This window comes from Mustela erminea, chromosome 18 (assembly GCF_009829155.1).
Source record: "Mustela erminea isolate mMusErm1 chromosome 18, mMusErm1.Pri, whole genome shotgun sequence".
Lineage (NCBI taxonomy): Eukaryota > Metazoa > Chordata > Mammalia > Carnivora > Mustelidae > Mustela > Mustela erminea.
Window position 1 is genome coordinate 3,063,874 of NC_045631.1, and position 25,469 is coordinate 3,089,342.

A 25,469-nucleotide genomic window follows, 5' to 3' on the forward strand; every position below is an offset into this window, starting at 1 on the left:
GCCTCGTCACACCCCAGCAAGGAGATGATGTGGCCTTGCCCCGGGTTCCTGTCCGGCCCCAGACGTGAGACCCTAGGCAAGCGCGTAGCCCGCGGCAGCAGGAGGCAGACCTGGCCAGCGCGCCCTGCAGCTCCTCCTCCTTCTTGGCCAGCTGGACCTTGAGCTCGTCGATCTGTGCCTGGAGCTCAGCGATCTGATCCTGCAGGTCAGTGGTCTCTCCGTCCAGCTTTCTCTTGGCCTTTTCCAGCTCCTGACGCGTCTTCTCCTCCTTCTTCAGCCTTTCTGCAGGGGAAGAGGCCAGAGAAGTGCTTCGAAACCCACGAGCGGGCGCCGGACGAACAAACCCAACATGTGAACTGGCTGAGGTTGAACATCGCCACTTGACTCAGCAGCACGCCGCCGCCTTGATGGCCCTGGGCCAATGGCTCAGTCATCGACACCCATGAACGTCAAATAGAAGGGGAGAAAAATCAGTGGGAGGATGAAGTTCAGGGAAGAAATTGGGGGGGGGGGTTTCTAACGATGTCCCTTTGCAAGAAGTGAGCCCACCCACCTGGAGTGGAAGTGACCCGGCCCCTCTCACTGCGCCCATCGCTGGGCAGAGCACTCATGTGCAGAGGGTTCAGCAGAGGCGAGGACCGCATGTGCCACTGCCTGTCACCCCACGCCCCTTCCCGGGAATCCCTGGTTGGAACCAGGACTGTAGCTCCCAGGTAGCGGGGGAGGGGATGGGCAGAAGGTCCTGGGATTCCCGCCCTCCCTGCCACAGCCCCCCAGGGACTCCCTCACCAGGCCAGGGATCCTCCCCTTCCCGCAGCGGCCCTCACAACACCGTGCCCTGTGCGCCTTGGGTTCTCCCACATGACCGGCACATGGAGATGTGGGACGGAGTGTCACAGGCCAATCACGCAGGCCCAAAGACTGGGTGCATGTGCCTTGGGCCCCCCCCAGCAGAAGAACCCCACACGGGCCAGAGAGACCCTCACATAGCGCCTGGGCATCGAGGGCTGTGCCCCTCCCCCTGCAGTGCAGACGCTGGGGTTTGGCTGCCCATCCCAGGAGAGGCTACGTGCTCTTCCTGAGAGCCACCCTCTCTCTGTCTCTTCTGCGCAAAGTTGGCCTCTGTTTTGTAAACCTCCCAGGATTTCCCGACACTTGTTTGCCGTCTGCATGCACTATGGCTGCCCTCAGCGGTCGCGCCAGTCCCTGCCACGCTTGGTGGCAGTAGTGGTCCCTTTGTGACTTCCCGTCACTCACGCTGCTCTGAGAGCCATGGCTCACGAGGTCCAGCGGCCCCTACAGCTCATGCCATGGAGGGCCCAGCCGGGTCCGCCCCGGAGCGTGCCTCACCCTGGAAGCCAACTTAAGTACGATCCTGCCAGTGCCAGCCCGTTGCGAAAGCTTGCAGACGAGGCAGGACACGAGAACTGCAAACAGGCCTGTTGTCACACCTGGACCCAAGCAGCTTACCTGGTGGCGTGCCTCCTACCTGTCTGCTCTGACATCGGTGGCGTGCCAACACCCATGGGTTCCCGTCCCACGTTTCTCCGAACCCAAACACTAACCTTCTAGATCCGAGATCATCACTTCCTGCTTATTCCGGATTTTGGCCAAGTTTTTGGCCTTTTCTTCCTCCTCAGCCAGCTGGGAGGAGCACTCCGCGATGCGGTCTTCCATGAGTTTCTTTTCCTGAGAAGAAAGAACCGTGGCGTTGGAGAAGGCTTCCAAGGCACACCGGGGCCCTGGTCTTCCTCTGAGTACAGGCGCTTGTGTCCCCATCCCCCGGCCCTCGCAGGGGGACAGTAGGCCTGCACGGACGGGTCCTGGTCACCGAGTGGGGATCAGAGTGTGCGAGACGCGCACACCAAACGTCTATAGGATCAGAAGGCTGTTGGGCAGATTTCGATCACTACATAGTTTCTGTCTTAAGAGATCACACAGTTAGAGCCTTAGGAGAGTAAAGTACGTAAGTGAATCCGAATTCTTGAGAATTGCTCTCTGGACGCCCCTTTCACGGAGTGCATCAGCTCCGTCACGGAAATATGCTCTTACTTTGATAAATTTGGAATTCTGGTCCTCGAGGAGCAGGATCTCCTCTTCCATCTTCTTGATTTTGGCCTCAGCGGTCACCTTTTCCAGCTGGAGCTTCTGGCGTGCGCCTTCCTCCTCGTCCAGCTGCTCTTCCAGGTCCTGGGGAGCGGAGAACACAGTCAGTGTCCCCCGCCTACCGTCGGACGCACGCTCGCCAACGTCACATGCCGACGTTTGCTTTTCAAAGTGGCAAGGACGTCCTGACGTGTCACGGCGTGAGCCCACCCCTGCCGGGTGGGGGTTCAGGGTTTGGAGCCCATGTGGTCGTAACACACCTTGTGAGTTCCCACCCTGCCTCGTGTCCCGCAATAACCAGACGCTACGGAACAGGGTTCTTTCTACACAGAGATCAACGTATGGCCAAGTCCAGAAATTCATCCTGGCTGATTCAGGAATGAAACCCGTGTTAAGTGATCAACGTTACTGTGAAAAGCCCCGACAGACGAGCCAGAGCGCAGGGTAGCATGCAGAGCCCTGCATGGATGCGGCCAGGGACTCTGCCTGGAGGAGTGCCGACTCCCTCCACGTGCCCCCGGCTCCCCCACCCCCAACTGCCGGGTCATCTTGAAGCAAATCCCAGACCTCCTGCTTTCTCTGTAAAACCTTCCAGCTGTCCCTCGGAATGATACAGACCTCTCGCAAATATGTCTGTTCGCCTGCGCGGGAGCCCAAATAAGGTCCACAGACGGCAACGGAAAATCCTCCTGAGACACCTTCATCTTCTAGGCTTCCCTGTGTCCCTCCCTCCCCCGCTGCTTGGCTGTTTTGAAAAAAACCCAAACAGGTCCTTTGTCCTACAGTTTCCCACAGTCCACTGTCAGGTGGCCCACCGCACCACACGCTCCTAATTTCACAAAAGCAGTGAACGTAACAGCGTGTTTAGTATGTCTGTTCTTTGTAAAGATGTAAGAGAGAAAAAGGACAAGCAAGGGTCAGAGGGAGAGGGAGAGTCCCAAGCAGACTCCTGCTGAGCACAGAGCTGGAGAGGGGAGGCTCAATCTCACAACCCTGAGATCACGACCTCAGCCATAATCAAGAGCCAGACGCTTCCCTGAGCCACCCGGTGCCCCTGTAATTTTCATTAATAAGTCAATCCACGTACTCTTCTTGGAAATCTACATAAGCAGACAGAACAGCGTTAACGGTGGTGGTGAAAGCGAGGAGATGAGGAGTGCTGTGTTCACTAGGTCTTCTACGATAATCATTTACTGAAACGTAATTAGAGAGTTCATCTTAAAAACAAAATCACACCAAAACCAGCTCCACTAGTTCTGGCTGCAAAGGATATAGATCAGAAGCCCCTCAAAGCTGCACAGGTCAGAGAAAGGACAGAAGAGGGGTCGTCTGGGGACTGTAGGGCTTACAGGAGCCTGACTTCTGATATATCTGCTTTCCTCGGATTGAGGTAAAAGGAAAAAAAAAAATCACCTATTTTTAGAATGTGTCTGAATGAGTTTATATGTCACAGAAAGAGATAATGAATTCAGACAGCAGTGCCAAAAACAAGAAGTTAAAAGAGTCTGGTAGGGAATGAGACAGAAAGTACTGGAAAGGCAAAACCCAACGCAAACTTTGCTGGTCTACGAGGACGTACTTGTTCCCCTAAATAGACTAGAAAAATGCAAGCCTGGGGGGGCCTGGGGGGGCTCAGTCGATTGAGCATCTCACTCTTAATTTTAGCTCAGGTCATGGTCTCAGGGTCGTGAGATCGAGCCCTGGGTCAGGCTCTGTGGTTAGCGTGGAGTCTGCTGGAGGTCCTCTCTCTCCCTCCCACCCGTTCATTCTCTCCCTCAAATAAATCAATTTTAAAAACAAATACAAGATGCAAGCACTTCCCGTGAGTGTACTGAAACCTGGAGCATAAGAAACGAGGCTGAGGACACTGGAGGGGACTTGGGTGCCCTTGTCCCACAGGAGTCAGAGGTTATTTCTGAGACGAGCACATGCCCTTCACAACTGTGGATCATGCCCTATAGGGAGTGGCGGTGAACATTCTGGGTTCGTGTGTGCTCAGATACACAGTCATGCACACGAACTTCTATGTTACAGGAATGTACTTCTACTTGGATCTTACTCTGTGTCTGCTCCTTTGCGAGTTAAGGGCTCGCCATGGAAATAAATCTCTTTATTCCGATTATAACTGCCTGGTCCTACCGTGGCTTACCAATTCCTAGCTATTAAATGGCTCCCATCAACTTATGCTTAACACGAAGCCCCAGAACTAGATTTGCCAGATGAACGAGCACTTTTTATGGCTCTGGGCTATGGCCCCCCAGCGGGAGGTATGTTGGGGAGTGGCAGGTCTCCTGCTGGCTTAATGCTGGGGTATTTGCCCACGGAATAAGGTGGTACCTTTTGTGCTTTTGAGAAACGTCTGGATCGCCCACCTGTTGCCAACATAAGCTACGGGATGAGAAAAAGTTCAAGGAGAGACCTGGAAGGAAGTTCGGTGTGGGACCCAGGAAAGGGCAGTGGCCGTCGGGACACCTGGACACCCAAGAACGTAGCTGGGAGGTGGGGTGTGGGAGACCACGATGGGGGTGCATCCCAGGGGCTGGCAGGGAAGAAGGGTCCACACCGCGTGTCTGGGCGTTCAATCACGGCTGTGATTCACGTGAGGACAGCCCATGTCCCAGAGAGACAGCCTGGAAAGAGCTAAGTGTTTATTCCGACTCCCAGCCGCCTCCTGGGTCAGAGCCCGGCATGTCCCACGAGTAACGATAACACAGGCCAAACGAGGTCCCGGTGTGCTACAGACCCTGCGATGTTCCTACTCTGAGTCACTGTGCGTGCCGTAAGAGGTTACCCCGTAAAATCACAGATCCGCACTTGAAGATAGTCTATTCCTCGTGCTCCGTGAGGGGCCGGACCTGGGCCTGGGACTCCGGCCACAATCCCACTCCCCAGCTTCTACTCATCGACCCAGCAGACCCACTTGGGAAGCCTAAAACATAACATACCCACCTGAATATGTGCTTGCATTTTCTTCTTTTCGTTCTGGAGGATTTGGTTTCTCTCCTCTTCTTCTTCAACCCTGGATTCCAAGTCGTGGAGAATCTCCTCCAGCTCCTGCTTCTTGGCGGCAAGCCTGGCTCGCATCTCCTCCGCCTCGGCAAAGAGCTCCGTCTCGGCCTGAAGCTGCTCCGTGAGGATGTTCTTCTCCTCCAAGAGCTGCAATCACAAAGAGCACCCGGCACGGTCATGCTGCCCCTGGGCCCACAGCAGAGAGTGACCAGGACAACGGGGCCAGCGCTCGACACCGAAGAAACTGAGGGTTAAAAATACGCAACGTCGCCGGCGAAACTCTCAGACGGTCTGTAGCTACAGCCCAATGAGCCAGATGAAAGCGTCTGTGGCTGCTTCTGTGGTCTCAGGCGACCCTGAGTGACCCTCACTAAATTCAAGCTATTTCAGAAACTCTCCTTCCGTGCAGGTAATGGACAAAGGGGAAACAAACTGATTCAAATGTGCTCATGGTGACAACAGGCAGGGGGTACTGAGGGACAGTCCGGCCTCTGCCACTCATCGTCTTGGCCCTAACACTACCGTTCTGTGCTGGTCTGCAGAACGTGGCCTGAGGCCTGGCTCTGTCAGGGAGATGTAACCACGGGGACGGGACAGCGACTCAGGACCCATGGAGGCCGCGGGCGATCTCATTCTCTTTTTTCCCTCGGGGTCCCTTGCAAGCAGTCCCAGGGAGGAGATGCTGCTGGGAGCCTCAGAGAGGGAAGATCCCCTGGGTTTCGGGGCACTGGGGTGCCCTGCGGCCTCCTTCACTCACTGTCGCAGTGAGCACCGCCCCATGGCAAAGGTGACCAAGAAAGACCAAGGCAAAAACAGAGGCCAGCTGACTTCAGCGTCTACAAACCCAACTGTGTGGGGCCAAGTATCTGCTGCCCCCTTCCCAAATGCCTGTGCTTTGGGGGAGCAGTGAGGACCCGAGCAGGGTCGGAGGCCGGGGCGGGGGATGGCCCGAGTGGGACGGCTTGGGGCGCGGAGGCTGCGGCACGCACCTGCTGGTGCTTCCTCTCCATCTCCTCCAGCTCGCCCTCCACCTTCGTCTGCCTCTCCTTCACCTTCAGCAGCTCCTCGTCCTTGGCCTGAAGCTCCTCCTCCTGGCGGGTCACCTGCAGGAGCGGCTTCACCTGCGGCAGAAGCGTGAGGTGAGAGCAGCGGGGTCGCGCGTCCGCCGGCCTCCCCGGGCAGGAGCGCGCGCAGGGCCCACCTTCGTGAAGACGCGCCACCACTGCCAGTGCCGCAGCTTCAGGTAGGCCGCGCAGTTCCGCTGCAGGACCTTCAGGGCGCTCAGCTGCTGCTGCTTCTTGGCGAAGGCCCTGCAGAACCCACGACAGTCAGCGTGGAGAGCGGGCAGAGCGGGGGTGCACGTGGCTCGCGGCCCCCTTCCCTGATGCTGCCGCGGGGCACCCCTCGGCCGCTGGGGACCCACATTCACTGGACCCGCGTTTGCAAGCAAGTGTGTGCTCCCGGCCACCAGTAAGCCCCTACTTCCCCGGGGTGGTGAGGACATGGTGAGGACAGGACCGACCTTCCCATCCTCCCTTTGCTGGCGGGCAGTAACCTTCAGGAGCGACTGCTTTTCCTGCACGCCCCCTGCCCCCTTTCCCAGGTGATCTCCCCCCTCCTCCCCCGACTCCGTAGGGCCTAGGTCTGGTTAATGCCTCTCCTTCACAGACAAGGGCCCAATAATAAGTCAGGACGCAGATGCTTCTGGAACCCCGGTCTTGTCGCCAGGTCTGGGATTTCCCATTTTCCCATCTTCCCATGCTGCCTTCTCAGGCCGTGGGACCTGAGACCCCCTTGTTGAATTGTCCGGAATCCAGCATTTTCAATTTCTCACTGGCCTTGGGGAACAGAGCTGTTTCTGAAGTACCCCGCCCCCCCCCACCAAAACAACCCCCAAGGGCCCAGCCAAGTTCGCTGGGCTGCCCCTCCTCCTAGGAGGCCACTAGTTTGTCTATGCACGATGGCACTTCCAGGGAACACAGGCTCCCCACGTCCTGCTCCCTCCCCGTCTGGCTCTGTCCCACCACCTCGGGAACCTGGGTTCACTTGAGCTGTCCCCTCTGCCAGGTCTGGTTTGCCCGTGGGACCACATGCTACTTAAAACATTCAGATCCCCTGGGTTTCGGGGCACTGGGGTGCCCTGCGGCCTCCTTCACTCTCTGTCGCAGTGAGCACGACCCAGGAGCTCTGTGGTCCCAGCCGCCAAGCCCGCGAGCGACATACTCAGGGCCCCTCAGAGTATGGCTGCGGGAAGGAACTAACACCTCTAGGCCTGTGACGGTTCCTCTCACGACCTTCCCATAGCACCTTGCGAGACTGGCGACAGGGTTCTCCCGGGAAGAGAAGTGCTTGGCGGAACTGGAGAAGATGGTAAGAATAATTTACAATCGTCCTTTCGCCGCAGCAACGACCAGTATGCACTGCGATCATGGAGGACAGTCTTCAGAACAGAAGGTTCCAGGTCTAGGGCACAAACGGCGACTTTTCACCCTTCTGCAGCCTGAAGGTCACGTGTCCTCGCAGGAATCCCAGAACTTCCGTGTTGCCCACTTGCTGGTCAGAATGTCCTCCAGCCCGCCGCGCGGCTCCCTACACGGCCTTCGTCCTTCTCACAGGAGCCCACCAGCCAGGCAAGTTTGGGCGAGCCTGAATCACAGTAGTTTCTGCTATAAGAACAATAGTTTCAAAGTATATTTTTTGAGGCTACAGAATAGCTTCTGCCTCCCAGTTCTCCGAGAACACTGTCAGCGTCCTCCTTGCTGACAACCGCTGCCTGGGGGCGTCCGTGCGTCTCCGGGAGGAAACGGTCAGAACAGGCCAAGAACATGTCAGTCACTCGTCCGAACGAGGCAGCTGGATTTCCTTCCCTGCAACCCTCACATGAACCCGAACGCTGGCCGGGCAAAGGGTGCCACCCCGCTCTGTTCACAGCGGGGCTCGGTGACCCGCGTCTGGTACTCAAGTGTCAAAGCCACCTGTCTCCTCCCACATCTCCTGGCGGCTCCCCCGCACCCACCTCAAGTTCATGGACTCCTGGGCACATGCCTGTCTCTCTGCCTACTGTCAGCACGATGCTGAGGGTTCCCCGCTCTCCGCTGGTTCTTCTGAGGAGACACCTTCATTCACTGCTGGACCCAAACCCCAAGTCCAGCCCAGCAACACACTTTGTGGCACCGACGGGCTGCAGGCACCGAGCCACCCCTTCCGCAGCGGTCACACAGGCGCACCCGTTCTGAGCCCGTGAGATGAGATCTGTGGTTCTGATTACTGGTCTCCACATGACTCTCACAGGGCTTAGATTTCAGTGAAAAGGCCGCACACGCTTTCACCACGTACACAGATCATTCCCCATGCTTCGGACAGTTCTGTGTTTCTGGTCGCTGTCAAAGCGTTACCTGGAGGCAGCTGGCTGTGCCCCCTCACGTCCCCGCAGGCACCTGTGGGCTGCGGCTCTGTTGACAGTTACCATGCTGTCTCCCAAGGCTTTTGCTCCTTCTGCCCACATGTCCTGGCGTGAATCACTGAAAATGTCACATTCTTCTTGGGGTTTCCGCGCCTCCTCCTTAGCTGGGATCTCGTTACGTGTGGGCACAGACTCACAATCTCGCGTCCACCTCGTGGGGCAGAAACCCCTCCTGGCACCATGGGGCAGACCAAGCCCCGAGCTGTGGACCGAAGCCTCTGGGCAGACGCTGCCGCCTACAGGGCCCTGAGAGCAAACTGTACCTCCTTCCCCAGCGCCGGCCCCCTGTGGGAGGAGGTGAGGAAAAGCCCATCACCAGACCTAGGCCCTTCTGATCAGATCTCGAGTCCGGCAACCACTCTCGGTCTCCATCACCTTCCTTGGGCCAGGGAGAGCCCTCTTCCCGGCATCACCCCAGAGCTGCCCAGGCAGCCCGCCCGATGGCCCCACTATAGTCCGTTCTGCCAGCTGGGTGACCCGGAAATCCCAGCTTACCCGGCCATGCTCCCCATGCTCCTGCCCCATGGGGCCACAGCACCTGCTCACAGGATGGTGACATGTTCCAGACTGTGCCATGCTCCCCTCAGTGGAAGGCTGCTCTGCCCCTACCCCCATCCCAGGGCCAGGACATTCACATCCTGTGGGTCTCACAGCCTCAGAGCAACCTTCACTGAGAACCTGTGCTGAAGTGAACACCTGAGCCCTTGATCTTCTGCCTCGGCCCCTTGTTTCTTTCCTCAGGGCAACGTGTCCTCGGGTGGGACATCCAGGCATGCACCTGGATGTCCGTGCCGTGAGGACACGATTCCCACAGGACGGGGACCTCATGTCCCACAGTGCTCGGCCGGAGCACGTGCTTGAGGAGCATCTTGTTCGTACCCCCACTTACTTCCTGGCCAGGTAGCCGCGGCAGACAGCCTGGAAGAAAATAATGATGTCGGTAATTTTCAGGTCCCTTTCTTCCTCCAAGTGGGCCAAAACGCCAGCTCTGAAAAATATCTTGCTCTGTCCGATTCTGTACAAGTTTGGGTCCAGTTCTAAAGCCCGGATCTGGAAAGAGAAAGAGCCCGTTTACTCCTGGCCACGGGACAGACTGTCAGCGGTCCACAGAGCAGAGAAGCCCCGGAAAGCTTACCATCCGCTCACACGCCTGCTTGCCGTCCATGAAACCCTTAGGGATCGCATTGGGAGTGAGGATCTCGTACCTGTAGGAAAACCAGCCCAAAAGTCTCCTGTAAGAATCTGTGGGAACGTCTGCCTCCTAACCGTGAGTTCGGGTTCTCTAAGAGGCGAGGAAGGAATAGGACATCATGTCACAGAAGAGTCAGGACGGTACAGGCTCCTGATCCCAGATGATGGGGTGATGGCCTCAGACTTTCTGCAGGTCTGGCTTCTCTGTCTTACAACAGGAGGCAAACTGGTGTCCTGGTGGCTCCCTTGTGCCTCGACCTCAAGGACAAACACCGGGTTCCCCAAGGACAAACACCGGGTTCCAGAAGGTGTGGCAGAGTCAAGGCATGGTGTTTGAAAAAAACCTTACTTGTCATTTTCCCCCAGATGTTCACAGGCTTTTTAAAACACAAGGAGAACGTGGCCCCTGTGTGATGTGTGGGCGTTTACTATGGAACAGAGTAATACCCAGAGGCCTCCACTTCCAACAGCAGGAGGAAGCAAGGGGCGTTCAGCACAGCACTGGTCCAGGCGTGCCTGTGCTTGCTGGGGTGTACATATAAGATCTGGGCACTCAGGTGGGTTGTATCACAAGAAAATCACATTTTAGCCAAAAAAAAAAAAAAAAAAGCGTTTAAGGCATGAGTCCTGGCTGTATCACTCGGCTTCGTATTCTGGATGCCAGCTGAAGTGCTCTTTCTCCTATCAACACAAAGCGAAATTCTACCGTGTTTATCAGACAGTGGGGCCATGGTTAAGGCCTCCCGAAACCCCTAAAGACGGGAATCATTTCTCAGCTGGGTTCCATCTGGAACGGTGTCAGAAAGCACCTTTCCTTGACCTGCGGACTTGTTTCTAAGATGGAACAGCCAATGCAGTCAGAATTGAAAATCTGATTTCCAGGGAAAAATGGAAAAAAGCAAATGGCACAAATACCTAAGGATACATAAATTATACAATACATATAAAAAAATCAATTTCTCCTGTTTTCATTCATTTCTATTGCGACCACTTTTGTTGATCTTCTGCCTTTTTTCCTTCATCCTTTTCTAATCTATCTGATTCCCCTCCCCACCCCGCGTTAGTAAAAGGATGGCCAGCGTCCATGTGGGCACGCACACGGTGGAAAACGTATATACACGTTTGCACACGAACACACCTACATCCCCAAATGTCTTCAAAGTCGCTTCTGAATGACTTATTGATTTCTGACTTGAGTTTTTAAATCTTTCTGAAGGAACACACACGTTACTCCTATTCTTAAAAAATCGGATAGAAAATAATCACATGTAAATCCCAAGTGGGACTGGGTGCGTGGCCGACGTGGAGGTCCAGCTCCCACCGCCGGGAGCAACCCTGCCACACACTCTCAGTGGCCTCTGTACAAAGACAGCGTTTGACAGTCTTGGCCACCGACACGGTAATAGTGACAATAATGATAATCATCATCATCCCTTTCCTATGCGAAAAGGCAGCCGAAACCATCCAGGAAGCGAGGAAATGGTCTTCCCTGTCAGCTCCCTGTTCTGAGGTATCAGGAGCAGCTCTGAAAACACCTGGGAACAAGGTCAAAGTCGGCGGTACCTCTGCCGGAACTCCTGGAAGACGATCCGGTTGGGGAAGCCCTGGCGGCAGATCCGGATCCCCTCCAGGACCCCGTTGCAGCGAAGCTGGTCCAGCACCAGGTGCGGGTCCAGTTTTCCAGCCTGACAACCAAGCAAACGACAGTTGCACCCCTGAGTCGCCATGGCCCGACCCGGGGCAGCCGGAAAGAGCCGCAGGCGCCTGGTGGGACACGCACCCGCTTCTCGTGATTTGGGATGATGCAGCGCACGAAGTTGGGGTTCGTGTTCCGCAGCGTCGCCATCAGCTTGGCGAGAGACTCCTTGTACAGCTGCCCGACGGTCCGGAACATGCCCTTCTTGGTTTTGTAGGCAGAGCCAAAGGCCGTTTCCGTCATGCCCGTCACCTGGTCCAGACCCACAATGCGGTCCACTGCGGGGAATAAGAAAGGGACGGCAAGTAAGGCCCCAGGGACTCTTCTGCAGGGGCAGGAGACACAGCGATAGTGCGGCAGCACAAGCTTTGTGGGGCGGATGAGAGGAGGTGCCATAGGGAGGTGAGGCAGTCAGCGAAGACACCGCACAAGCCGTGGGACCCACAGCCACACGCCCCCATGGCAGGATACCGGGTGCTCCAAACCCCCCGCCGCAGAGGCCTCCCGCTGACGGACACACGGGCTCTGGGAATGGCCTGCCTGTGTCGCGTACCAGCGCGCGGGAAAGGCGGGGTCGCCACGGGCATGACTGATACACAAAGGGACACGGGGACAGGTCTTAGGGTGGGAAGCGGCCTGCGGATACACGCACCTGCACCGAGCAGAGCCCCTTAAGGAAGAGGCTCCAGTAGGGCGTGGGGGCCAGGGGGAGGGACCAGGGTCCTCTCTCCTCTGTCACCAGACTTTCGTGCCAATCACTCAGATTTCAAGAACAAAGAGGGGAAAGCCTGGAGGAGGCACGGGTGTGCACCAGCTCCGTCCTCCAGGCACGAGGATGCTCGCAGCAGAGGAGCTCCTGATGGTGATGAGACCAATCGGGACGCCTCACTCTGTGGGCAGCGTGGACGTGGCCGGGGACCCACGCGACCTTGACCCTTCTGAGCAGGACCATGCGCATAGCCACCTTGTGGGGCGTTGTGTGCGGAACGTGTCCTCACTTAAAACAGCCGTGAAGGACAGGAAAAGCATGCAAGTATCCGCTCAACGCTACACACTGATGCCCGGCCAGTCCTAACAGCCACCTCCATGTGTGCGGTTTGTTCCCTAGACATACAGCATGTGGGGATCCGGCCCTGGGGAGAACTTTGTGAGCAACACCTTGCTCACGTCTCCACTCCCAGTGAGGCTCTCAGGGAACAGGATACCCTGACCCTGGAGGGAGGTCCCCGAGCCCACGGGGCAGACCTTCAATGCAAGCCGGGGACACGATGGGCTTCGCCTCCAGCCCCATGCACACACCCTGTCCTACAATGCTGGCGAAGCAGAGCCACCAGACTTGGAGGGGGTCAAGGCTCCTCCTGCCTGTGCCCCCAAGGCAGGCCACCATCTACCTCAGAGGCTGCCAACTGCCATTCCTTCCTGTGCCTCCAACCTGTCGCTCCTCACTTGTTCCGGCAGAAGACAGCCCAGCCCTACCCCTGCACGCACCACCATTCCGTGAACTTCCCTTGACCTTGGGTCTGCCCACTTCTCGGTCTCCTCCATGCCAAGCTTCCTTCCAGAAGAGTTCACACACTTGGTACCCCTTGTGCCTTCCACGAGTTCCTGCTCCCTGGGCACCTGACTGGCTTCCAGTCTGCCCTCCTCCCCCAGCCTGATGCCACGCAGGCAAGGACAGGCCCATGGCCAGCTGCAGACACTGCCCAGTGCTAGCCTGACCTGGGTGCGTCTGCTTGTGGGACCAGCCTCTCTCCACCCCTGACTTCTCCTCTGGACCCCATCCCCCTCTGCAGCTACTCGGGTTTCCCGGAGCACTGCGGCACTTGCTGGGGCTCCGAACTCCACCAGGCCCTGAAACCCTTCTGTGGTAAGGCAGCCACGAGGAGAGGCGCACGCTACTTGCCCTGCTTTTCTCAAGGCACATTCTTGTCCGGGGGCCTCTCCTTTGCGACTTGAACCAGCTTTACCTGACGACCCAGCACCAGAGCGCCTCTGCCTTCACAGATTCCTAAGTGCCCAGCACGACATCTGCATCTGGCCTATCGCACGTGTTGGTGAATCAACACGGCAAATGCTGAATACTGTGACAATTACTGACAGCGAGAACATCACGGAGAGAAAAGATGCTGTGAAAGACATCGGGTCAGAGATCTCTCTGGAGAAGCTCTATTTACTGCCCAATGGGGAAGAATGAGCCTGTGGAGAATCATTCCAGGCAGCGGAAACAGCATGGAAAGAGCAAGGACAGGACTGACAGCAGCCCGTGCCAAGAATGCACGACACTTGGGGAGGTGTGGGGCGCCCAGGCTGGCTGCGGCGCACAGGACTAGTTGGGGAGGGGTCACTGGACGGAACGTCTGTGCCGGTCCAGGCTCTGAGTGAGATGAGGGGGCGGAAGCAGTGATCGCACAGGAGAGGGAGAGAGGAGATGCGAGACATCTTTCCGTGGGAGGACTGACTCGCTCTGATGATTAAGCTGACGTGGAAAATACGACAGACGCGTCAAGAATAAGTCCCAGGGTGCTGGCTTGAGCAGCAGAGTGGCTGGGGGTGCCGCTGCCAGATGGGGGAGAAGTGATTTTTATGAGCAGGAAGACAGACTCCAAATACTCTACATTTGGAGCATGTAACACACCAGAACGTTCCAGCCTGTTGCTAAGAGGAAAGGACTGCACTAGGAAGGCGGATGTGGGGCTGCCGACTCGGAGAGCAGTCACTGGACCAGATGGGCCAGCTCAGGGTAAATGGCGAGGGACAGGGGCCTGGGACCAAGCTGGGGACAGAGGAAGAGCCAGACGGGAGAAGGGGGAGAAGGAGCCGGAAGCAGGAAGGGTGGGAGGTCAAACTCCTACAGTGGAGAGCCTGTTCTCTGCCTCACTGTCCACCTGGATCCGCCTCCTCTGCCTCCCCCGGAAGGGGTATAGAGGCCAGAGACTGGGAAGAGTGCCTCGACTGCCCTACACCAGCCGCTCACCAAAACTGGTCAAGCCAAGTCCCCAAATGTCTTCCATCCATCCCTCGGTTCCATGGCCCTCGTGTGGGCTCTTAGCCCTCCCCCGGGTTCCTCCCCTGCAGCGCCGTCCAACCTGCTCCTTCCTCTTCTCCCCGAGCCACCATGCTCTTCCTTACAAGGACACCTCTGGTTCCAGGGTCATGATAACCGGTCTTTCTGGGAGACCCAACCGAACAGGTTCTTTATTCCCATACTCCAGACCCTTCCACGTCTCCTGCAGCTTGTAGGGCATGGTCCGCATCCCCTGGTCTAGAAGTGTAGCCGGCAATGCAGAGCTCGGTCCTGAGCCAGGGACCCCTGCCCTCACGAGCTGTGTGATCAGCTGCTCCAAGTCTCAGTCGCTTCCTGGGTAAACGGAGCCACCGTGACTGAGCTCAGACAGATGTGAGGTGCCTGGAGAATGTTCTAGAACTCCATGAAGGGACCCCTGGCCACTCTGCCCTCCCCGGCAGCTCCATCTACAAACTGGGTGCATTTTCTCAGACACCAGACCCTCAGGTCTTGTCTTTTTCTCCCTGCCCTGAACACCCGCCCCTCCTTCCAGCCATCCTGGCAAACACGTCTTGGCTTTTAAATCCCTACTCCGTGACCCAGCTACCTCTTCTGAGGCCCCCATGTCCACTCGGTGGGCCCCTCCCTCCTCTGGGCTTCAGATCGCCGAGGCCAGATCCTGGGACAATGCCCTCAGCACTGTGTGTTCCTACTGCCTGGGGCTCCCCTGGGGACAGCTCTCTGGCAACGAGCACACACACACCCCAAGAGCTGCGGCCTGGGGTCTCTGGACCCCTCCAACCACCAGCTCAGACCATGTCCTCTGCTTTCCCATCTTGGCCTCCACATGGTGCCCAGCATGCAGGAGCCACGTGATGACCTCCCCTCGGTGAGGTCACCCATGAGAATGAGTCACCTCCAAGGCCAAGGAGGAGGGGTGCCGTGTGAGGGAGGTCCTTCCCCATGCTGTCAGCTGGTGACTCAGCCCGCAGCCCCAAGCCTGGGCTGCTGTTTACACCAAAGATGGAAATGCCATCACAAGGAACCTGATCCCCAAAATAAGGGAACCCAAAACGAGGTATTTGGATTTTGAAAACATTAACGCTTTGGACTTTCAGGCTTTTTTGTTTAAAAATCTAAACGGGGGAGGGGGGGCGGGGGCGCCTGGGTGGCTCAGTGGGTGGAGCGTGCGACTCTCCATCTTGAGGTCCTGAGTTCGAGCCCCACAAAGGGGGTAGAGATTACCCAAATAAATAAAATGTAAAAAAAAAAAAAAAAAAAAAAAAAAAGAAAACAAGCAGTTTCGTCTTAAAAGTGGCAAAAGCAGGTACAGAGAAAGGCAGAAAATGCAAAGGTGAGATTCTAGCAGCTCCTTGAAATGAGACCTGCTACGGCTACTTCATCCTCCCAGTGCTGCAGAGCCCGTGGCTCGGGGTAACCGAGGGCTTGGTTTGCGCCCCCCGCCCCCCCTGCCAACTCCCCTATCTGCCATGTTAGGGAAGGTAGGCGAGCATTGCTGGTGGGCAGGATACATTATCTGGTTGCCTAAGAGCCTGAGAAAACTTGAGTATCTCATGCCGACAAGTCATTCGTCTAAGAAAACTTAAGCGGAGGGGCACCTGGATAGCTCAGTGGGTTAAGCCTCTGCCTTGGGCTCAGGTCATGATCTCAGGGTCCTGGGATCGATCCCCGCATCGGGCTCTCTGCTCAGTGGGGAGCCTGCTTCCTCCTCTCTCTCTGCCTGCCTCTCCATCTACTTGAGACTGAAATAATATCTTAAAAAAAAAAAAAAAAAAAGACTGAGGTCCTCATTAAAAAAAAAAAAACTTAAGTGGACAGTGACCAATAAGATGAGTCCCACAGACCTAACACCTGTAAGGGCACAGTTAGATTCAGAAGAAAAATGCAATTTGCAATTTGTAATCATTGGTCTCATAATAGCTATGAACGGTGTTTTTTTACCGAGGAATGCTGTTTAGTGCCAGAACGCTTAGCTGCTCTCGTCTAGGGGCCAGGCTCGGGGTGCAAGAGCTCTGCGAGATTTTTCCTGTTCCTCTCGTCTGCATGGGCCAAATCACTAGCGCTACCGCATCGCACCGCTGTATTTAAGCCGCTTCTTCGGACACTTTTTGGTAGGAACCAAAAAAAGGGGACAGACATATCTGAATGTTCGTTTTAACAGCCAGATGATGAATGAAAACTGCATCGAATATTCCTAGAAAGGCCTCTAGGATCTGGCACTGGGCCAGACACGCAGCACGTTTTTAGGACTCACGTAAACAAGTCAAGACAGTTCTACTCTGGCGTACAGAAATGTCGCCGCCAGGTAAACGCAGGTTGGGAAATATGGAAGTGCTACAGACTCCATATATCCCCGTCGCGTGGTGGTAACACGAGGGCGCTGCTTCCACTCCTGGGCAGGGGGACCAACTTGCTCGTTGTTCTGGAACGTATGGAAATTCTCAGAAAAATTTGAGCAAGTCCCCAGGTCGACAGGGAGCATGTGATTCTAAGCATCTTCCTCCGGCTCTGGAACTCTTCTCGTTACTTCCCGAGGACGCCGGGCAACTCAGCACACCTGCCCCTCAGCTTGGTCCTGGCGCTCAGGGAACCTGGAGGACTTGCACCAATTCACCGCCAAGGACACAGTTGCTGATTTTCTGGTTTTCGTTATTAGGGCAGCAGCCACACAGCCGCAGCCAGAGGCAGGCTCACACTCACACTGGGAGGCGTGACGCTCACAGCCCTGGCAGCAAGTGTCACTGTCCCCACGTGACCTCAGGGACTCACGCAGCAAAACCTGGAGCTGCTTCTCTTGGTGCTCCCAGCTCTCATTAAGGCTCAAGATTAAAAACAGAAACAAACCAGGACAAGAATTTTCCACACAATAAAACCCTCCATCCGCTGAGAAACCTCCGTGCCGTTTAGCTCTGCACACAGACCGCGTCCGAGCCACCCCCCCAGGTTCTAAACAAGGAGAGATCATGGCTGATGGGCAGGACTTACAAGATTGAAGACTGCCATCTTATCAGTTCTGCTACCCGGTTCTATGTGGAACCTTCTTTCGTGACTTCCTGGACCCGAAAAGGACCAGTTCAGCGTTTTTGAAACCAGAACATTGTCCTCTCGGTTGGAAGCATGGCTAAGGGGAAGCTTCCCCCTTAACTGTGACAAGGAGAAAGGGAAGAGCTCAGTGGACATCAGAGATGAAGGGAGACGCCCCAGGAGCCTGTGACAGACACGAAGCCCTCCTGCATGCCGGCCAGCCCCTCCCCGCTGCGTCTGTCCAAGTGAACTGGGCTCCCGCGTTCAAGGGCGCTTCTGCAGCAGATTGGAAAGGAGCGGGGCTGGTGAGAGGGGCGTCCTCCAGCAACTGCTGGGACCGGCTCCGGGTACTTCTTGTGCTTTCTCTGGTAGAGGGCCACCTCGCACTTGTGGTGGTTCAGAAGGACATGGCAGGTGCAGGCTGGGTTACAGCCAAGGACACACAGCCGCCCCGTGGTGCAGACACCGTGCCTGTCGTCCTGCACCCTGGTAGCCCGAACACACTGCCTACAATTTTGAGGTTACGGTCCCTCCTCGCCGGCTCATTGCTGGTTTAGTTCAGAAAGTCTGGGCTTTCAAAGCAGATCTGGAAGAAAACAGACCTCTGGCTTACAGCGGAAACGTGAACGACTCCCTATTCCCTCTCTGGGGACTCCTTCCTCTGGCACACTTGTCCTCTGATGCTTCTGGAAGCCCGTCTTTCCTCCTGTCTCTCACCCTTGTCCTCAGAGCCTGCACGGCCTCCCTCCTCCATCCCTAACACTCCGCGGGAGCTCGGGAGCTCGGAAGCATAAGGTCACACGTGTTCCACGCCCTCACGTCTAGAGGGACATGCACTAAGTTATCGCTGCACCTAAGACAACAGGTTCACAATCTGGACACCTAGAAATCCCTTCCCCCGCCATCTTCGGAGAATTCAGTGCACACACTAAAGCTCCACATCTTTGTTTAACGCTGGCTATGCCTCTCTGGGGCTGGACTTCCTAAGCACACACTGAGGAGGAAGACCATTTGTGGAAGACCAGACGTAGCCACGGTGGGTGGAAGACCTTTTAAGAAGGAGACACGGAGCCCGGACACTTATTCAGCCAAATCACTCAACAGAGGACACCTCTGGCGAGGTGAGGTCAGGGAGCTCAAGGAGCTGGTGGCCTGCCTGAATGACGTCATCCAGGAGGGGCTCGCACGTGCTGCAGGAGCAGAAACACACCTGCTCCACGTCGTGGGGAAAGAGCCCCTGTGCCTGCGCCACGGGAGAGGTGAGGGCCACTGTGGGGGCACTGGACAGAGCCGCCGCGTCTGAGAACTGGCTGTGGGACACCCACCCTCCGGATCCCTCACTCAACTGCTTCCTTCTGGGGCACCGATTTCGTGCCAGTGCCGGGGAACTGACGGCAAGCCCACACTGGCCCGTCCCTGCTCTCCAAGAGCTCCATCTGTAGCGCTCTTAAGAGTTCAGACATCCAAGAGTCCCAGCGATTAGTTTAAAGAGGGCACTCTATTTTGGCAGAAAGTTGAACAGAGCCAGCGCTGACTCCGAACAAATCACACGTTTCCGGCAGCCCCTTGGCTGGAAACTCCCGCCTACTGGTCTGTCCCTATCCCCGCGTCCTTGACCCGGGCCAGACTACCGAGGGCCACGGGGGCGTGAGTCACGAGTTCTTCCTTGGGCTTCTGTGCGGCATGTGCTCCAGCTCGTGGGACCCTCCCTGGCGTCATCCCACCCGCGTCCCAGCCCCCAGCTCTCCCAGTGTGCTTCCTCCCCAGGACGAGGCCTAGAACCGAGGCGGGGGTACTTGAGTGGAGACTGGCACGCTCCTCTTCTTCCTAAGGAAGTCTTGGGATGGTCTGAGGTCTCAGCATCACTGGTTTCCAAAAGTCAGAAAGGAAATTTTGTCTGATGAATCTGACTTTGTCTCTGAATGTCACACCTGACAATTTCACTACATGATTATCAAACTGGCTGATACATTCTTTCTTAGGTCGGGCTATCACGGGGCCTTTAGCCATGTGTAGGCCGTATTTAACAATGGGGCTAGGGCCTCAGACCACAAGGTTCCGTCGTGCGGGGCTCAATTTCAGGTTCAGGGTCTGAATTCGACCCACACCTGTACCTCTGAGCCTTGTGGATCGACTCACCATCTCAAGCTCCAAACAAAAAGCCACGTGACTCGATACCCACCCACGTTCCAAACCAAAGCTAGCCCGAGGAGACCAACACGGGAGAGAAAGGCGGAATTATCTGCCCTCCCAGCATGCAGGACTTAAAGCAAGAACCACCCCTCCCTGGAATTCCTTGGCCTCGAAAACGTAAAGGAGACCCAGAGACATGGGAGACCCTCCTTCCGCACATCCGTTCCCAGCATTCCTTTCGGGGCCCGTGTATCAAAACGGCACCACTGGCAAAGGTAGCGACGTTGCCTTTCAGTAAGCAGTGCTGTGAGTGCGGAAGAGAAGAAGCGATGTGTATGCGGTAGCGATTCGATTGTGGATGCGCTCAAACAGCTGCCTCGGAGGACAAGGGGAGGGAGCATGAAATGAAAGGTTCATGCAGGTCTATGAGCGAAACAAAAACAGGAACCCAGGAACCAGCCCCCCCGCCCCCGCCCAGCCTACCCCGGGCCCCTCCCGGCCACCCTGCAGCCCCCCCGCCCCCCTCCCCACGAGCTCCTCCTGGGGGCTTATGTGCTTGGAAGACCTACAGGCTTTGTACATTCACCTGGTGGCTCATGAAGACCAGAAACACTGTCATAGAAAGAAGCTCTCTGAATATTCTGAATCTCTACAGCAGAGACACAGCAAAACAGGACAGAAGAGCAGATACACAAACACGTCGGTTAGTGTGAGAGACATTGGACATCACAAGTCAGCTCTGCAGTCGGGCTGCGACCCTCGCGAGTCGGGGTGCAGAGCCCGTGCGACATTACCGCGCAGATGACTGTGCACACTTGGACACAGGTCCTCACTGAGTCAACTTACGCGGACTCAGAAGAGCCCTCCCCGCAGCACGTGTGAGCATGGGTTCGAATCCACGCTCCGTGATCGCCCGCCCCCTGAAAACCCAGGAGGAAATTTAAGGGTGCTCAGGTGCTACTGGCGTTATCCTTCATAAAATTATCTCGCAATTAGCACATCAGGACGAGACTGAGCAAGCTGGGGCACTCTAGTGCGTACGTTAGTGGCTTTTACAGTCCAAATTCACACTGCTGTCCACTCGGGCGTCCAATACAAATTGTGGCAATGTAATTTACTTCAAGTAGAAATTAGGAACAGAAATACGTTATATGTTAATTGAAAAAAGAAAACCAAAACCATAAAACAATAATACATTATATGTTAATTTAAAAAAAAAGGAAAAAAATTAGTAACAGGTAACTACCTTTAAGGAAAGTAAAATTCAAATTATGTTGCAGCAAAATGTTAAAACAACTGTAAACCATTGGGTGACATATGAATGATCACACCCTTTACCCATGAATATACCCGAGGAGGCACTTTTACATGAAAATGCAATTGTTGGCTTCCCCTCCCCCAGATAAGACCCAGGGCGCGTCAAGGAGTCTGTGCAGCTGGTAGAGAAATCCCAGAACATCTTTTAGCAAAAAGTAGGGCACTATGAATCTCTAGGGCAGGGCTGCCACCAAAAATCTTAACACTCCTGGTTGGGTCTTGAGAGAACTCCGTCAAACCCCTCAGAGTCTGTTTTAACACAAAATGTTTTATACCCTGGGGATTGTGCCTTCGCAGGCAAGTTAATCCACGCAGCCTACTCTCCTGGTCAACCTGTCATTTCCTGCTTCTGCACTGATGTGGCTACAAAGAGAAAAATAAGGAGGTGTTCTTCCTGGGTTACTGTCTTTTTCTAAGGCCTGGCCTTATCCCAAGACTGAGCCGTGGTGAACTTTCCTCCTAGACCCCTGGCCACACTCCGTGCCTGCCGCTGACTCTCCAAATGCAACACGCGGTCCCGCAAACTGGGCAGACTGCCCTGGGCCCCCTTCTCCGCGATCCTGTCACTCAGATGAGGGAACTGACCACCTGAGCCAATGGGACTTCTGCCCATAGTAGCAAGCCCGTGGGATTTTTCCAGAGCAGAGGTCAGCATGGCCCAGTCACATTGGGGGCAGGTACAGACAAAGGGGCCACACTGGCCTCCCAGCGGCTCCCTGTAGCAAGTCCAGGCCATGCAAACACTACTGTGCGGGGGTCCGAGCCGTGGGCTAAGTTCAGACACACAAGGCTCTGGCCAGCACCAGGGGAGCCTGTGAGGCCGCCGGCTGTTCTGTAAGCGAGTCAGTAACGCAGGGTCTCTGTGGACACGGAAAGCACGGGAAGGCAGGTCAGGGACGCTCCTGATGTGGTCCCACCTGTCAGACAGCTCACCTGGGCTACACGGTGGGCATGGACCCCTGCGGACCATGCCCACCCCATCTCACCCTCTGAAGGCTGCCGGCCCGCCGCGGCCACGGGCTTCTCTGGTGAGGCATGGCGGCAACGGAGAGGGATGGAGGCAGGAAGGCCGGGAAGGAAGTGGGGGGCCAAAACAGAGGCTTGCCTGTCCTACTGGGGTGTCCTGAGTCTCCCGCTGGGGAACCAGCTCTGGGGGGACCGGAGGCACGTCCCGCATCGCCCCTCAATGGACCACACATGTCACGACCACGGTGAGACGGAGGCCAGATGGCCCCATGCCAATGGGTCAGCGCTTTCCCACAACATCATTTTTGGTGAAGAATTTAAAAAAGCAGTCAGAGTGGTTCAACCACATCAGAACCAGCGTGTTAGTCCAGACTCTCATCCCTTTGGTAATAATGGCCCTTTTTTTCTCCAGCACCTGCTTCTGCTCTCATGCACAACAAAGAGAGAATCCATTTTTCAGGCTTCCTCTGACCCCTGCTCCGTGGGCATTTCTTCCACACCTGTGGCCTGTCTCTCGGCCACCTTGCACTTGGCCCCCCATTTCTAGGCCCTTCGCCCCGACCCAGCCCACCGACTGCTTTTTCTGTCCACCTTCTGTGCCGCCCGGGACACCGGCATGGCTCGCACACCTGCTGCAGCGTGACTAGCAGGCGGGCTTCTCCAGCCTGGCTGGACCCCCTCGCTCCCAACCCACACTGGGCTCCCTGCCGCCACCCTGGGCTCACTCAACCTGTGGCTCGGGCCCTCCTTCCGAGCCATCCTCACTTCGGAAAAGGCTCCCCACTTTGCAGCAGCTCGTTCATGGACTCCTGCTCCCCCTTGGCCACGTGCGTTCCCAAGTCCACGCCGGGACCACGCCTGGCACCTGGGACGTACTCGGTCAATGCCAGGCTTCGCGACTCAACAAACTGTCATCCTTCATGGACCAGGCGACTAACTCTGTGTCCACAACCAACTGCCTCAGCTCCCTGGGCCAGAGGGCCACCCTTCCTCTAACGCATATCTTTGAAGGCTCATTCCGCCCCATTGTGGGGCACCCATCCCAGCTGCTGCAGGACTCAACAGCTCGTGCGCATTTTCTCTTTCCTGTGCTCGGAGGTCTGACCGGAGCACCAGGTGAAGGGAGGGCCCAGGGCTCCTCAAGTGGCAGGGTTGTGGCGAAGGGGACCTGTCCCTCGCATGCTCCCCCCCACACTGTATGGCACTGTGGGCCCCGTGCCAACCGGTGCTCTGAGTGGTCTTGTCCACTCTGGTTCCACGTCTCACATCCCCATGCCACCGCTTCCTAGCGATGGACTCGGGGACCCTTGTGTATCCAGCTGCCGCCAGCTGCTCTGCCCAGAGCTCAGGGAGCCCCCTCGACTGCCCGGCTCACCATCCTGACAGGGGACATGCAGCATCTGGCTGGAGACTCTTGTGCGAAGGCACAAAAATTACCAAGCCTCCCCGAGTCCCTCCTTCTAGGGTCTCAGGTGGACCATCCCTCCTAGGACCCCCGTGCGCCGTGCCGCCTCCCCAGCAGGCCCAGCAGGTGCGCACGACCATTCTTGACTCGGGCAGCCCTTTGCCCTCCTCACGTTCTCAACACTCCCTCTGCTCTGTCCTTCCGCCTCCACAGCCCTCACCCCTTCTCTTTTCCCTTCCTGGGCCTCTTTCTCCTCTGAGGAGATGGCTAGGTCACAAGGTCCGCAGGTGCTACGGGAAAAGCAGAAGCGAGCCAGGCTCCCAAAGAGGCCTGACCTGGGGTGGAGGCAGGAGCAGATTCAGGGCGGAGAGCCCAGGTGGCCTGAGGCTATGTGAAGGGGACACGACCAGGATGACGCTGCAGTAAGCGCAAACCCCAGGAGGCACGGCCTCCCGCTGTGCGTGGACTCCGGGCTGTCCTTCTTCTAGTCCTAGCAAACCTTCCAGTCTATGACCAAACGGCCAGACCCTGCAGCTGAGGCTCGTGTAAAGAAAACCACTACGGGGGCTGGTGGAAAGAAAAGATCATCTCTGCGTGGGGTTCTCGAACTTATTTGGTGGCCGCTCCGTGTGTGAGCAGAGGGCCTGCCCGGGGCAGACGCTGCTCAGCTGAGCCACACAGCAAGCTGTGGAGGGGCTTCTCTGGCCCTGTGTCCAGCGGCCCTGGAGCGCAACCCAGCCGGGCCCTAAAACAGTCCCTAGAACGGTCCCCACCTCCCGCAGCGTCTGACCGAGAAGGCAGGGTTGGGGGACCCAGGCGGGGTACCAGGTGGGGACTGGGTCTAGTGGCAGCCCTGCTCTAGGGAGAGCGAGTCTTCCAGTAAAGTCTGCGGACACAGATCTATGTGGACGAACCACCTAGAAGCCGTAACTGGCAAAGCTCCCGGGCAGGCGTCACTGCAGACGGGGGCACGTCCTTACCGTCCTTCCAAAGCTCCGCCACGAATCTGTCCGACGACTGGTGCAGGAGGGTGGCCACGTTGTCGTTCAGCGGGTCCATGTTCTTCATCAGCCACTCGTCCGCCTTGTAGTCCACCTGGCGGGTGGCGGGCCACGCGGGAACACACACAAACACACACAGGGAACGCTTTCAGCCTTCCGCCAGAAAGCTCGCGGGCACGCCGGCCGGCCGGGCGACGCAGGGGCCATGCGCCGGGCACGCGCATGGCACGGCGGGTGCACACACGACATGCGCACGGCACACTCACGGCTCCGAGACTCGTGCATGCACACGGCAGGGCGGGATCGTGCGTGCGCACGCACGCGTCTCCGCACGGCCGTCCCCGGCCTCGGGGACACGGCAGGATCTGCCGGCGCAGCCCGTACCTTGCCCGCGTAGTGTATGATGCAGAAGTCCGCTTTGTCCTTCAGCTGCCGCGGCTTCTGGAACTTGGAGTGGGAGCCTTGCTCCTGAACCAGCTTCTCCACGAAGGTTTTGTCCGTGGCCTTCGGGAACCAGCACTCTTCATCCAGAAGGGCCAGAACACCAGGGGGGTTCGCCTGGTGACAAGAGGCAGCCACTGAGGGACCCCAGCAAGGGCCGGGAGCTGGGGCCACAGAGCGGGACGCTGACTACATTCAGGGGCTGGCCGGGGACAGGACCCTAAAACCTCCACCAGAACAAAGTGTGGTTGCTGGGGGGGTGGGGGACGCATGAGAAAGGGGAATTTTTTAAATGAAAGAAAACCAGAATAAATGCACCCCTCAACTGGGTGGAATGCTTCCAACACCTTACACCCTAAGTGACTGCAGTTCCTGTTTAAGGGACCATGAAATAAGACGCGTCCCCTCACACTTGGCCAACAGTGGAACCAGAATCCAGCAGAGAATATGAAAGTTGGGGTGAGGATCCATCAGCTGAGCGTCTGGATTTATTCCGGCCGACACTCGCGAGCCAGGCTGTTTAGTTTTGTGGGGCTGGGTCCCTGCAGAAAGGCCCAGAAAACATGGGAGAAAGTGGACCCATGCCACGGGAGGTGGGGAGGGCCCGACATCCCTGCCCAGGAGGACCAGAACGTGAGCAGGAGGCAGACTTGAGAAGACGTGGACACCAGTGAACCAGGCCTAGGCCACTG

General features: G+C 56.8%; 1 protein-coding gene across 5 annotated transcripts in view; it reads right to left on the reverse strand.

The window, feature by feature from the left end:
- Positions 1-25,469, reverse strand: part of MYH10 (myosin heavy chain 10) — a 119,871-nt gene that overhangs the window by 25,042 nt on the left and 69,360 nt on the right. For 4 of the 5 annotated variants that reach the window (XM_032320748.1, XM_032320752.1, XM_032320749.1 and 1 more), the window contains exons 14-26: positions 24,721-24,894; positions 24,316-24,430; positions 20,234-20,296; positions 11,550-11,743; positions 11,333-11,454; positions 9,714-9,783; positions 9,468-9,628; positions 6,317-6,425; positions 6,105-6,236; positions 5,056-5,262; positions 2,053-2,190; positions 1,566-1,689; positions 111-282 (exon numbers count right to left, since the gene is read on the reverse strand). In XM_032320748.1, the coding sequence (XP_032176639.1) occupies positions 111-282; positions 1,566-1,689; positions 2,053-2,190; positions 5,056-5,262; positions 6,105-6,236; positions 6,317-6,425; positions 9,468-9,628; positions 9,714-9,783; positions 11,333-11,454; positions 11,550-11,743; positions 20,234-20,296; positions 24,316-24,430; positions 24,721-24,894 (1,781 nt within the window). The remainder of the gene's footprint in view (positions 1-110; positions 283-1,565; positions 1,690-2,052; positions 2,191-5,055; positions 5,263-6,104; positions 6,237-6,316; positions 6,426-9,467; positions 9,629-9,713; positions 9,784-11,332; positions 11,455-11,549; positions 11,744-20,233; positions 20,297-24,315; positions 24,431-24,720; positions 24,895-25,469) is intronic. The other variant, XM_032320751.1, reaches the window with a different exon arrangement.